The sequence below is a fragment of the Aquarana catesbeiana genome, linkage group LG04 (genome assembly GCF_042186555.1).
Source record: "Aquarana catesbeiana isolate 2022-GZ linkage group LG04, ASM4218655v1, whole genome shotgun sequence".
NCBI lineage: Eukaryota > Metazoa > Chordata > Amphibia > Anura > Ranidae > Aquarana > Aquarana catesbeiana.
In genome coordinates this window covers 659,546,419-659,559,213 of record NC_133327.1, presented here as the reverse complement: position 1 = coordinate 659,559,213, position 12,795 = coordinate 659,546,419, and the positions used below count along the sequence as shown (strand labels likewise).

The 12,795-nt window shown below is 44.2% G+C and overlaps 1 protein-coding gene and 1 long non-coding RNA gene across 2 annotated transcripts in view; one reads left to right on the top strand and one right to left on the bottom strand.

Moving 5' to 3' along the window:
* MSH2 (mutS homolog 2) overlaps window positions 1–12,795 on the bottom strand; it is a 177,574-nt gene that overhangs the window by 142,576 nt on the left and 22,203 nt on the right. Inside the window, exon 6 of the mRNA XM_073628513.1 lies at window positions 12,061–12,194. Within this exon, the coding sequence (XP_073484614.1) occupies window positions 12,061–12,194 (134 nt within the window). The remainder of the gene's footprint in view (window positions 1–12,060; window positions 12,195–12,795) is intronic.
* On the top strand, window positions 4,889–7,641 carry LOC141141621 (uncharacterized). The gene is made up of 3 exons (XR_012244171.1): window positions 4,889–5,270; window positions 5,410–5,434; window positions 7,443–7,641. It is a non-coding gene; the product is annotated as an uncharacterized lncRNA (long non-coding RNA).

Here is a 12,795-nt window from a genome sequence, read left to right as displayed (position 1 = left end):
ACATAGGAAGTAGAAAAAGAATATATTCCTGTCTTCTGCCAGGAAACAAAAGTTTTCCAAACTTTCCCATAGATCTATCTTGTGACCAGGATGGTCTCAATAAGCCTCTCTAATAACCCTCTTAGCTGTAGGATGCGCCGCTCAGCCTCCAGGTCGTCGAATGGGAAGGTCTGAGGGTTTGGATGGAGCACCAGCCCCTGACGGAGAAGATCCCTCCGCTCCGGCAGGGCCAGGGTGGTTCTATTGAGAGAGCTCTTAGTGAGGAGAACCAACTCCTCCTAGGCCACCAAGGGGCAATCAGGATAATTTCTGCTTGATGTTGAACAATCTTCCGCACTACCAGCGGTGAGAGGAAATGGAGGGAAGGCGTAAGCTAGAGTGAATTTCCAAAGGAAGGAGAGCGCATCTGTTCCTAAGGACTCTGTCTCTCTTTCCAGTGAGAAGAAAACCGGTAGTTTCTTGAGAATGGATGCAAAAAGATCCACTCTGGGAACACCCCAACTTAACACAATCTCCTGGAACATGTCTTGATTCAGTTCCCAACTGCCGGCACAGATGTTTATTCTGCTCAGAAAGTCCGCCAGCATATTTGCTGTCCCACTGTTGTGCGACGCCCTGATTGAAGAGACATTGTTCTCTGCCCAGGACAGAATCTGCTGGGTTAACAATAGAAGAGTATCCGAGCGAGTGCCCCCTTGCTTGTTTAGGTATGCCACGGTCATGGCATTGTCTGAAAAAATCAACAGGTCCTTTGAATTGACCCTCTCCTTCATGACAACTAAAGCCTTCCCTACTGCTAACAGTTCTCTGAAATTCTATGAGTGGGATGCCTCCTCTGCTGGCCAGGCTCCCTGGGCCTGCCAGTCCCGAGTGAACTCCACAGCCCCATAGACTGAATCTGTAGTAATTTCATTGGGGGAATTCTGTGCCCAGTCCTTCACTCCCTGCAGATGCTCCCGCTGCTCCCACCAGGACAGATTGGGGAAAAAAAAAAAAACACACCTTTCTTGGCAGCTGTATGAGCCGATTCATAGAGCTTTTTCTGTGATCCCAATAACGCAGAAGAAACGCCTGAAGGGGCCTGGAATGCAATTGGGCCCATGGTATCCCTGGAATGGCTGCAGTCATTAAGCCCAATAACTGCATCAGCTGACGAAGTGAGGCCTGCAGGAGCAACCTGAAGTTCTGCACAGAGAGAAGAATCAAAAAATCATTTAATCCAGAAGAAATATCTTTTGGGCAACAGTATCTATTAGGTACCCCAAAAAGGGCATACTCTGGAAGGCAACCAGGCAAGACTTCTGCTGATTAACCTTCCAAACCAATTTCTGAAAGGTCTGCAAGATCAATTGATCCTAAACAAGGCTCTCTTTCTCTCGGGCAAAGACCAAAAAAATCTAAATATGGAACGATCGATACCCTCTGTACCTGAAAATAGGCCATGACTTCGGCCATGATTTGTGCGAAAATCCTTGGTGCTGCCGAGAGACCAAAAGGGAGGGCTCTGAACTGCCAATGACCTGGACCGTTCTCCATGAGAACTGCAAATCTGAGGAACGTTTGAGGACTCTGGCAGATTGGTACATGAAGATAAGCGTCCTGAAGATCCAGGGTTACCATGAACACTCCTGGTAATAACAGATTCCTTACAGCATAAATGTTTTCCATCCGGAACCGTCTGTAGACTATGAACCTGTTCAAGACGCTTAAATTGATGACCACCCGAAAGCCGCCGGAAGCCTTCACTACCAGAAAGACGTGAGAATAAAATCCTCAGAATTTTTGATCTTCCGGAACGGGAGAAATACAGTGCCTTGCAAAAGTATTCACCCCCATTTTTTTTACCTATTTTGTTACATTACAGTCTTTAGTTCAATTTTTTTTTAATCTGAATTATATGTGATGGATCAGAACACAATAGCATAAAGTGGTAAAGTAAAATTAGAAAAATATATACATAAAACAATTTTTCAGAAATAAAAAAATGATAAATAGGCATGTGCCAATATGCCCCCTTTGTTATGAAGCCCATAAAAAGCTCTGGTGCAACCAACTACCTTTAGAAGTCACATAATTAGTGAAATGATGTCCACCTGTGTGCAATATAAGTGTCACATGATCTTTCATTACATATACACACCTTTTTGAAAGGTCCCAGAGGCTGCAACACCTAAGCAAGAGGCACCACTAGCCAAACACTGGAGAGTTCCCTGGTCTTCATGGCAAACAAGTAAGGGACAATGTTGCTGAAAATAACTCATGTTGCATAAAATGTTGCATAATGAGCTTTACTTTTCATCTGCTCCATACCATCTTGTATGAGATTGCTTTCATACCAATACTCTATGGGCCATTTTAAAAAGGGAGACATACCCGCAGTGAGGGGTGAGCTCACTAAGGTGAGATTAGACCCTTAAAAAGGTCTTATCTGGTATGAGGCCATTTTTTTCCCCCATCTCAGAGCTGAGCACTGATTGATGATCACTTGCAGCACTAAGAAATAAGAATATGCATGTTTTTAGCACAGCTTTCAAATAAATCACATTTTTGTGACTTTTTTACTTTACTATTTCCTTGTGGATGTTGCACTGAAACTACTTTTGGAAGTCGGTGCAGCGCCGCACTGATCAGGTCGGTGCTATTGCCGGCAATATGGCATGCAATTTGACATGTCAAATCGCATGCCAAATCGTACCAAATGTCAACCAGGGCTTAGTCTCATAATGCTTCCCTTTTTAGCCCAGCCATGGGTTATCCTCATACAAACTTGAGGGTCTCCACCAGGCATATGGCATAGCCCAGCTGTATCCATGTTACACTCACACACACACTTCAATTAAGGCATGAAAATCCTATGTGCCATTGAGTCCCTAGACCAATGCCATTCCACTTGTAAGTGGAAAGTTACACACATATTGTAAATACACAAATTAGTTTTAGGTTTCCCTTAAGTGTATATAAACCTAGGAACTAGGGAAAAAAAAAAAAAAAAGCATTTGTTTCCTTTCATTGCCTTTTAAAAAGGAAGTGTGGAATTTTAAAACGATAAAACATTCATACTCGCCTAGGTGGACACTGCATCTGTCCTCTGCAGCCTCTAAGACCGAGAAATGAGCAATCAAAGATAGCTAATCACTCAGTTTTCAGGTCCGCACTGAGCACAGAGCTCTGCCCCTGCAGTGTCAGACTGGAGTGGGCAGAAGCAGCTGGTTCAGGTTCTCAGCGGCATGCTGAGAGGCTGAGCCAGCTGTCGGTCAGGTAGCTGAGTGGATCCCGACAAAGTCAGGATCTCTCCAGAGTCTGGACAGGATGAACAACGTCAGCTGACAGTGGACTTTAACCCACTTCGACCGAAACTGGGTCACAGGATTACAGAACTGCACTCCTGTGACGAAGGGGAGCTAAAAAAGCTTAGGCCATACCGCTCCTTTAATTTTACCTGGCGATACTGTCAGAACGTACTTCCTGTCTTAGGGTGACACTCACTTGTACTGCATCTATGGAGGAGCAGCATTATCAACCAGGGTTCCTCCAGGAGGTTGCTGGGGTTCACTAAGATTTGGCCTCCGACATTGGATGGTGCCTGCATAGTTCTGGGGGCCAACACCACTTGGCAGAGCCAGCAGCACGACACCCATGATCTTTTTAGCCATCTGTAAGGTTGGCATTCTGACCACCACTTCAATGCAGGCAATTCTTCCCACTGATACCCCCATTGCCAATAGCAGGGTTCCCCTAAACCTGAAAACTCCAAGGTATCCTCCAGCATAAAAAGGTTGAGAAAGGCTACTCTAGGCCATGGGTCTCCAAACTTTCTAAGCAAAAGGGCCAGTTTACTGTCCTCCAGCTTTTGAGCAGGCCAGACCGTGGTGAGTGGTAGGGAGCAACCGTGCCCCCTCCCCCGTTGGCATCGGTAGGGAGCAACCGTGCCCCCTCCCCCGTTGGCATCGGTAGGGAGCAACCGTGCCCCCTCCCCCGTTGGCATCGGTAGGGAGCAACCGTGCCCCCTCCCCCGTTGGCATCGGTAGGGAGCAACCGTGCCCCCTCCCCCGTTGGCATCGGTAGGGAGCAACCGTGCCCCCTCCCTCGTTGGCATCGGTGGGAGCAATAGTGCCCCCCCTCGTTGGCATCAGTGGGTGCAATAGTGCAACATCTTTGGTTTTAATGGGAGGAATAGTGCCCCTTGTTAGTATCAGTGGTTAGAATAGTGCCCCATTGGTGCGGTTGGAGGAATGGTGTCTTATCAGTTGGAGGATTAGTGCCCCAAGATAAAAGGCAAGCAAAGGGCCACATCTGGCCCCCGGGCTGCAGCTTGGAGACCACTGCTTTGGGCTAATATTTCCTGAAAAAAAAAAAAAAAATCTTCCCGCGTTTCAGGGAGCTAAAACCCCCCCCAGCCCAATGTTATGGGCATAAGAAGATAGAGAAGTGTTATGTAGCTTAAAGAAGGAATTGAGTAGCACTGGTAAAAACTGCTTTCAGTTTTCAAAACTGAGATTTCAGTGCAGCAAAGGAGCCATGTTTAGCTGGAACTATGTAAAAACTGCCATACCTAAATTTAGCTTTGCGGCTCGGTTCACATTGGTGTGATGCGGGAACCACAGCGATTCCTGTACAGGTTCCCGCATTGCATCTGAATCCTAGGCAGTTCACACTGCTCTGAACCGCTGCGGGTGTCAATATAAAAGTAAAATCGGTTCGCAGAACGCAGTGCGAACTGTGGAATCGGATCGCATGGGTCCGAACCCCCTTGCGATCCAATTCCAGAGCAGACCAAAAAAAAAAAGGGTCCTGCACCATTTTGGTACGAATGCGATGCGATTTCAGTCACACAAACTGTATCATATTGTTGAATTTGCATTGCAGAGACATCGCATGTGATGTACACAGGCATGCGGTGCGAATCGCATGCAATGTCTGGCATCGCACCAGTGTGAACCCAGCCTAACAGACCAAAAAAGGAGAAAAGTATATTGTTAGAGATTCTTCCATTACAACATAAGGAACAAGAATCGAGAGCAGAGTTTACCCGCAGTACATAGGAGCGTCACGTGATCATACATACAACACACACAGGGCCTATTGAGCGGTTTGCGTGTGTCACTGAATACAATTCCACATAATGAAACTGCCGCGCCCATGTTATTCATGACAACTTGTGAAACCAGAAACCAGCCTGGAGGGGAGAGACACTGATACTCCCTCATAGAAATGTCTACACCAGACAACTTCACAAGTCAACCTGACAAAGACATAAAACACAACCTCAGGTCTGTTTATTTTTCTGTCCGCTCCGCGGTGTCACCATTCCCACCTTTATCCCGGGAAGAGACTAAACATCTAATTATAAAATTGAATTATGAAATTATTTTCTGATTGCTTCTTTTTTTTGTGTTTTTTTAATTATAGGTTTACCAGCACGTCGTCCTTGCAGGTAAGGGCCTGTACCTACAAGATTATTCTACAGAACTTCTGTTAGAATACAAGCGTCACAACGCTTCAGTTCTCTACACCCATCACACCCCAAGGCACCACGCGGTGCGTCTGAGGTCCCAGCTATGGAGACAAGACGCCAGGATAGTGACAATGTAGATATTTTTGCTAGCGCTTTTTTTTCAGCCGATTTGCTCAGCTTTAAATACTCAGTTAGTGATAAATACTAGGAAATCAGCAGTCTGGCAGAGACAAGGCTGATATTTATTTCAACCCGGGCAGCAATCATTTGGGCTCCTTACTAGTTTGCATGGGCAACCAATAACCAAGGACAGAGGTCAGCAAGCGAGTGGAATCCAACGAGTTTTCTGCCTTTAATAGCCGAGAGCTTACTCTACTAATTACACTTTATTAAATTAAAAGGCAGAGTTTTTTTCTTTAAAAAAAAAAAAAAAAAAGCCAAATACAGGCATACCCTGCTTTATGTACACTCGCAAGTACAGACATACCTACGGGTGTACGTAAAGCACCTCACAAGTACGGACACATTGGCCTCCATGTTAAATCTTGGTCAGCTTGGCACAGTTCTCAGTTTTTACCAATGGCGTCTGTTAAATTTTGGTCAGCTTGACATGGCACTGCTCCCGAACCATAAGTGACAGGGACACCAAACTTGGGGCGCACCGTGAGGGGGAACCCAGGACTACAGCATATCAGATTTTGGGGCCGGCCAGCTTTCCTAGGTAATCTACCATGTCGTAGTCGTGGGTCCACTTAACGTGCTCCAAGTTTGGTGTCCCTGTCATGTCAAGCTGACCAAGATTTTCCATAGAGCTAGTGTATTTACATGCATTAAGAAGTAAAAAAAAAAAGGTATTGCTTCACTTTAAAGTACATTTTCGTTTTACATGCATGCACTGGTCCCATTGTGTACTCAAAAGTGGGGTATGCCTGTATATTATAATTATACGCGATTTATATGGCGCCAACAGTTTATGCAGCGCTTTACAATGTATAGGGGGGACAACACAATTACAGTACAGTTCAATACAAAAGGTACAGGAGGGCCCAGCTCGTAGAGCTTACATTCTAAAAGGGAGGGGGTGGTGGTACAAAAAGGTAACAGCTGCAGAGAATGATTTGATGGGGATGATGTATATGTTCTAGTTACCTGCTCTGTGTAGTGGTTTTGCACAGAGAAGCCCACATCCTCCTCTTCTTCGGTTCCTTGGTTCCACGCCGGCCCTCCAGCAAGCAGCTTGTTTTGGAGGCTCCTGAGCAGGTTCGCTTCCAAGCCGCTGCTCTGTCTCTCCATTCAGACGCAGAGCATGGCTCGGCCCAGACCCCACTCTCTCCTTATTGGCTCACTGGCTATGATTGAATGGCTCCTGCTGTCGTCTCAGCCAATGAAAAGGCAGAGACCCCGGTGAGCAGATGTTCTCGTGCACATCACTGGATCATGATGGGGCTCAGATAAGCATTAGGGGGGGGCTGGGGGGAGCCGTACATTTTTTTTTACCTTCATGCAATTCTAAAACATTGTCTTTACATGCACTTTAAGCCCTGTTCACACTGCAGTGACAAGTGACACAAGACAAGTCAAAACAAATTTCAATGGATGCAGTCTTCATTTTTGCGACGCAGAGCCAAAATAAAAATAGTTCCTGCAATAGTTTTCTATATATTCCTTGCAACATGAGTGCCATAGACTGCAATTTTAAAGTCACAAGGAAGTGGTTTCTTTGCGACTTGGCTGCTACTTCAGGGGAGGTTTTTGTAAGTTCAATAAATGTGTCCCACTCTATTATGATGATTTGCCAAAAGACAAAAGGCCCCTTTCAGAACGACCGCCACGACTCCAGTGCTAGGATTTTCAATTTGATATGTTTAGGTATGTTTTCTTTTATGGAATCACTATGCAGAATGTTCTGTAACGCAATAGCAACTGTTTAATGTATTTATTCAATTACTCATTGTTATATTCTCTTCATTCTAACTTTACTACACAGTGTGACTCTTCTTCACAAATTGTCCCTGATGAAGGGACGTTTTGTCAAGTCCTGAAACGCGTAGGGCCGCGTTGGAGTTCTTTCAAAGTATCACTGCCATGTTTTAAATGGTTCTATATTTTGTACAATTATTTTTTCTATATGATTTGATGTGTTTGTATATGTCAGTTTGTACCAATAAATTGCCTTTTTTAACATATCGGTGTTGCCGTTAAAGTCCCATTTCCTTTGGGGGTATCTTTATTTTTTCCTCTTGGGGATGTTGGCAACCTTCTTGTCTAGCTTGATGGTTCTTTTTTAGACCTTTCAGAACAACGGACCGATCGGGTACCCCTGTCAGATTTTAAGGGAGACCTGATTCGGACCACGCATTGCTATGGAGCGGCGGATGTCAGCTGACATGTGACCGCTGAAATCCGATTCAATCCTGTCTGCTAAAAACAGAAATGGGGGATCTGTTCCCCATCTGTCTGGGAGATCAGATGACAGTCAACTGCCCTGACTGCATCCGACCACCCCATAGAGAACAGCGTGAATTGTCATGCAATATTTCAATGAAAAGGCAGTTTTGCGATGACAAGCCATGCTCACTTCTAAGCCCCATCCACTGTATTATGCCTGATGTCCACAACCATTCCTCTGCTGTACGCATGAGCCGCCATCTTACTCAAAGCTTTCCTTGTCACTTATGTTGGTGGGGGAGCAAAAGAAAGAAAACCAATTTGCTTCTGGGGAGGTTTGCATTAAAGTGACTAGGATTTACCCTGCCTGGATTATGCACAGCTTCAGGGGAGAAGACAACAGAGGGTTGGAGATTACCCAAGATCTCACGATAGGAGCTGTAACAGAGGTGTATATAGAGGAAGCTTGGTTAAACCCCTATGTGTTCTGGCACATTTTACGCATGGACTTTTAATGAACTTGTCAAACATTTATTGGTTTATTTCATAGCCCACTCTGTTGGTTTTGTATGGGGGCATTACTTCTAATTCTAATTTTCTTTTTCTACCTTGCACAAGTTCAGTATAGGCTACCTGAAGTTTTAGGGCTCGTTCACACCAGCCTGCATAGCTAAAACGCGTGGGTGCTGGTGTACGTTGTGTAGGGGCAGTGCAATGTGAGGTCACAACACAACGCACTTTTTCTTTTGGTTTTGTCTGTCATTTGTTTGTTTAAGCAAAATGAAAATTCTTTTGAATCTACGCACTGTGGAGTGTTGTGCTGCAGTGACATGCAGTACATAAATACAATGCAGTACAATGTGTCTGCATGTTTACGTAGCACAACACAACCCACCTCGATGCAGAACAGGGTGAAGACAGAGCAGACAGAAAACAAATGTTTTCTATGTGCCCTTGTGTTGCACATGCGTTGATCTATGCAAAACACCACCGCTCAACTGACATGGTGTGAATGAGCCCTCACAGAATTGGTCATTTATTATTACGGGCAGCACAAGTCATAGAAGTGACGTACAAAGCCCGTGTACACACAACCTAATCAGCCTGTCTTTTGGCAAAGCTTTCAGCTAATAGCGTAATTCCAGAGCTTTCTGCCCTTCCACTTGAGCTCCACTAGAGGGAGACATCAATTGGCTTTATGTATAGTTTTATATGTTCAAACAGACGGCGGAAGTCACAAACAGTTTTAGTACCATATAAAGGCAGAGGAGGATATGCTACGTCTTAACTAGTAACTGAAAACACGCACATGTTTTGTACAATTTGTGTTTTTTTCACATAATCGTCATACATCCTTTAAAAAAAAAAAAAAAAAAAAACCCTTTTCTGGCCAATAAAAATACACGCTTCTTTAAAGGGGTTGTAAAGGTAAAAATGTTTTCACCTTAATGCATTATATGCATTAAGGTGAAAAAACTTTTGACAATACCGCCGCCCCCAGCCCCCCCATTTTACTTACCTGACGCCTCGAATCTCCGCTGCTCGTTCTCGTCATCTCTATTGCAGCTCAGCCTGGTCGCTGATTGGCTGCAGTGGATGGATTGAAAGCAGCGCAGCCATTGGCTCGCGCTGCTGTCAATCACATCCGATGACGCGGCGCGCCGGGGGGCGGGGCCGAGTGATACAGCGAGCGGCTATAGCCGCCGGCTGTATCACGGGAGCGCGCCCGCAACAACTAACCACCATGCGAGGGAGCTCGCATTAAGGTGGTTATTTATTGCGGGGAGGAGCTGAAACAGCCGCCGAGGGACCCCAGAAGACCAGGTTCAGGGCCACTCTGTGCAGAACGAGCTGCACAGTGAAGGTAAGTATAACATGTTAGTTATTTTTAAAAAAAAATAAAATTACCTTTACAACCCCTTTAAACTGATCTGAATAAAATCCCCCCCCCCCCCCCCCCCCCCCAAGTGGAAAAATATTATATAAAAAAAAAAAAAAAAAAAAAAAAGGTAATTGATGTGTGTATATAATTATATATGTGTGTGTGTGTGTGTGTGTGTGTGTGTGTGTGTGTGTGTGTGTGTGTGTGTGTGTGTGTGTGTGTGTGTGTGTGTATATATATATATATATATATATATATATATATATATATATCTGTATTGGGAGCTGCTCGTAGTAGGAGTAATGGTTCAGTCTAAAGATGGCAAGGTAGCGTCCATGGTCAGGTCTGTCTGCTGTGTGTCTCCTCTCCCCCCCCACATGACCGAATGAGCACCAGCTGATACAGAGAAAGAGGAGCCTCTGATAGTGTACATTAGATTTAATAAGATTAAGGATTAAACTTGCACTTACACCAAGTAAAATAGTTCAGAAGAGGAGGAGCCTGGAGCCCCGGCGGGGGACTCCAGAAGAGGAGGATCGGGGCTGCTCAGTGCAAAACCATTGCACAGAGCAGGCAAGTATGACATTTGTTATTTGAACCTCTTGGTGCCTGCCACACGCAAATACGTGGCCTCTCAGCGGGTGGGCCTTGGCGCCCGCATATTTGCATTCATTAGTGTAAATACAGTTGTGCCAAGCGAGCGCGCCCTGCACGCTCCTGGCAGTTACCGGCGGCTAACAGAAAGCTCCCAGTCGCTGCTTGCGATCAGGAGTTTTCCGATCATGTGACCACCGTGACAACCAATTTACGGCGGTCACATGATCATAAACCCCGCCCTGCCTCCCAGCATCCTAAATCCCTTAAAAAGGCAGTGAGGCACTGGCTTAAAGAGGTTAAGAAAAAAAAAAACAAAAACAAAAAAAAAACAAAATGAAGCTTTAATGTCACTTTAAAGCCATTGGATCAGCACAAACGGACAAACTAGTATGTTTAGAAACTAAAAATGGCAGCTTTTCTCCCCCTATCCCTAAACACTTACCTGACTCCTCTGCCCATCCAACGCTATCCTATCTGCAGTATCACTTGCCGGGGAGAGATAAGCAGCAGCGGGAGTCATAGGCTCTTGATACAGTCAAATCCTGTGAGAAGGGAGTTTGGGCGAACCGCGCTGTGTGCGCCTATTGTTACACACAGCCTTGTTCAGGTGTACACCCTCATGAGTGCCCCCTCAGCACATGAGTTGCTATAGGGGTACCTAGAGGAAGAAGCAGTTGAAGAAGACTACAAAAGAAGTAGTAAGGGACCCCTCTGTGCAATATCGTTGCACAGGGCAGATACTGTAAGTATAACTTTTTTTTTTTTAAAGGAACTCTTTAATATTATTATACAGGATTTATATAGTGCCAACAGTTTGCACAGTGCTTTACAACATTAGGGCAGACAGTACAGTTTCCATATAATACATGGGGAATCAGAGGGCCCTGCTTGATAGAACTTACAATCTAAAAGGGAGCTTACAATCACTTTAAATGGAAGCAGCCCAGACTGCAGCCTTATTACAGGTTATTCTAAATAGCACTATAATCCAAAAGATTAAGGACCCCAGCTTTTGTAGGCTTCAAGCCGGTTTTGCATTCCCATACAAACCTATAGGAATGCAAAACCAACTTGAAGCAGTCAAATGCACCTGTCAATGAATTCGAAAACGATTTCAGAATTATCTTATAATGACACCAGCAAAAGAAGCTCAAAGGCCCTCGACAGCTATAAACAGCTCGAATGAACGGTGAGGCATCGTTACAACCTACTTTTCAGATGTGTTTAATTCCTTCACACCACTGCTTGTAACTGGGTGTGACACTATACAGGAGAGAGTGCAAGCCAAGTGTAATAAAACACAGAGCGCCTTAAACAGAAACCCCGGCCCTGCTTCAAACCTGATTGGCGTTTACAAGGCCTCAAGTCAACACCATGGCAGACTTTGACCTCCTTCTTTCACTAATAAACTGGAAAAGAGACTCACAATTTTTACACTTGAAAAGAGCAAACATGTACAAGAGTTTGCTTACTGGTCACGTAAACAAACAAGCTACCCCACACTCAATCCTCACTGCAGGATGCCCAAACCACACCCTCTTTGGTTATTCATGCCAACATTACTGCAATTCATGCAAGGGCCGCCACTGGGTCTGCAAAAGGAAGGTTTAAAAAGGAAAGTTTTTTTGGAGGGGGATTTTTTTGTTTTGTTTTTTTAGGCAAGTCCACAGCAAAGGTTGGGAAGTATCCACTTTTCTAGCCAGATCTCATTTTCAAGTTAGGTTAAAAAGATCCTTACCTCTCTTCAATTCGGTTCTTGTCCATAAGGGGCTGCTTGATCCACTGATTGACCAATCTTTGGCCTTGGGGAGTTTTGCATTTGTTTAATAGGCCAGCTAGAGACTGTGTGCCACTTGTGTCTTCAGCCGTCCCCTTTGGGAAACGCAAAAGAAAAGCGAAAAATAAAATAATGTAATATATATTTTAGACACCAAACATCTGTATTAGTATGATAAAGTTTACCATATTGCTCTATAATATAGACACACAAAAAAAAATTATATATATATATATATATATATATATATATATATATATATATATATATATATATATATATATATATATATATATATATATATATATATATATATATATATATATATACACACACACACACACACACATATATATATCTCACACTTTTTTGTAACATATTATATTGTCTACAACTGTGTGCCTTTTGGACAGAAATGGAAAAGTTGCCGTCCAATTTACTAAAAAGCGATTGTAAAGTCAGAAGGTTTTTTTTTTTTCTCTTTATACATTAAGATACAAAAAAAAAAAAAAAAAAAAAAACCTACTGTGCGCAGCAGCCCCCCTAATAGTTACCTGAGCACCATCTCTATCCAGTGATGTTGGAGGAGAGACTCGGCTGCCTGGGACTCTCCCCCCTCCTCATTGGCTGACAACAGCGCGACGCCATTGGCTTCAGCTGCTGTCAATAAAAGTCAGTGAGCCATTAAGGAGAAAG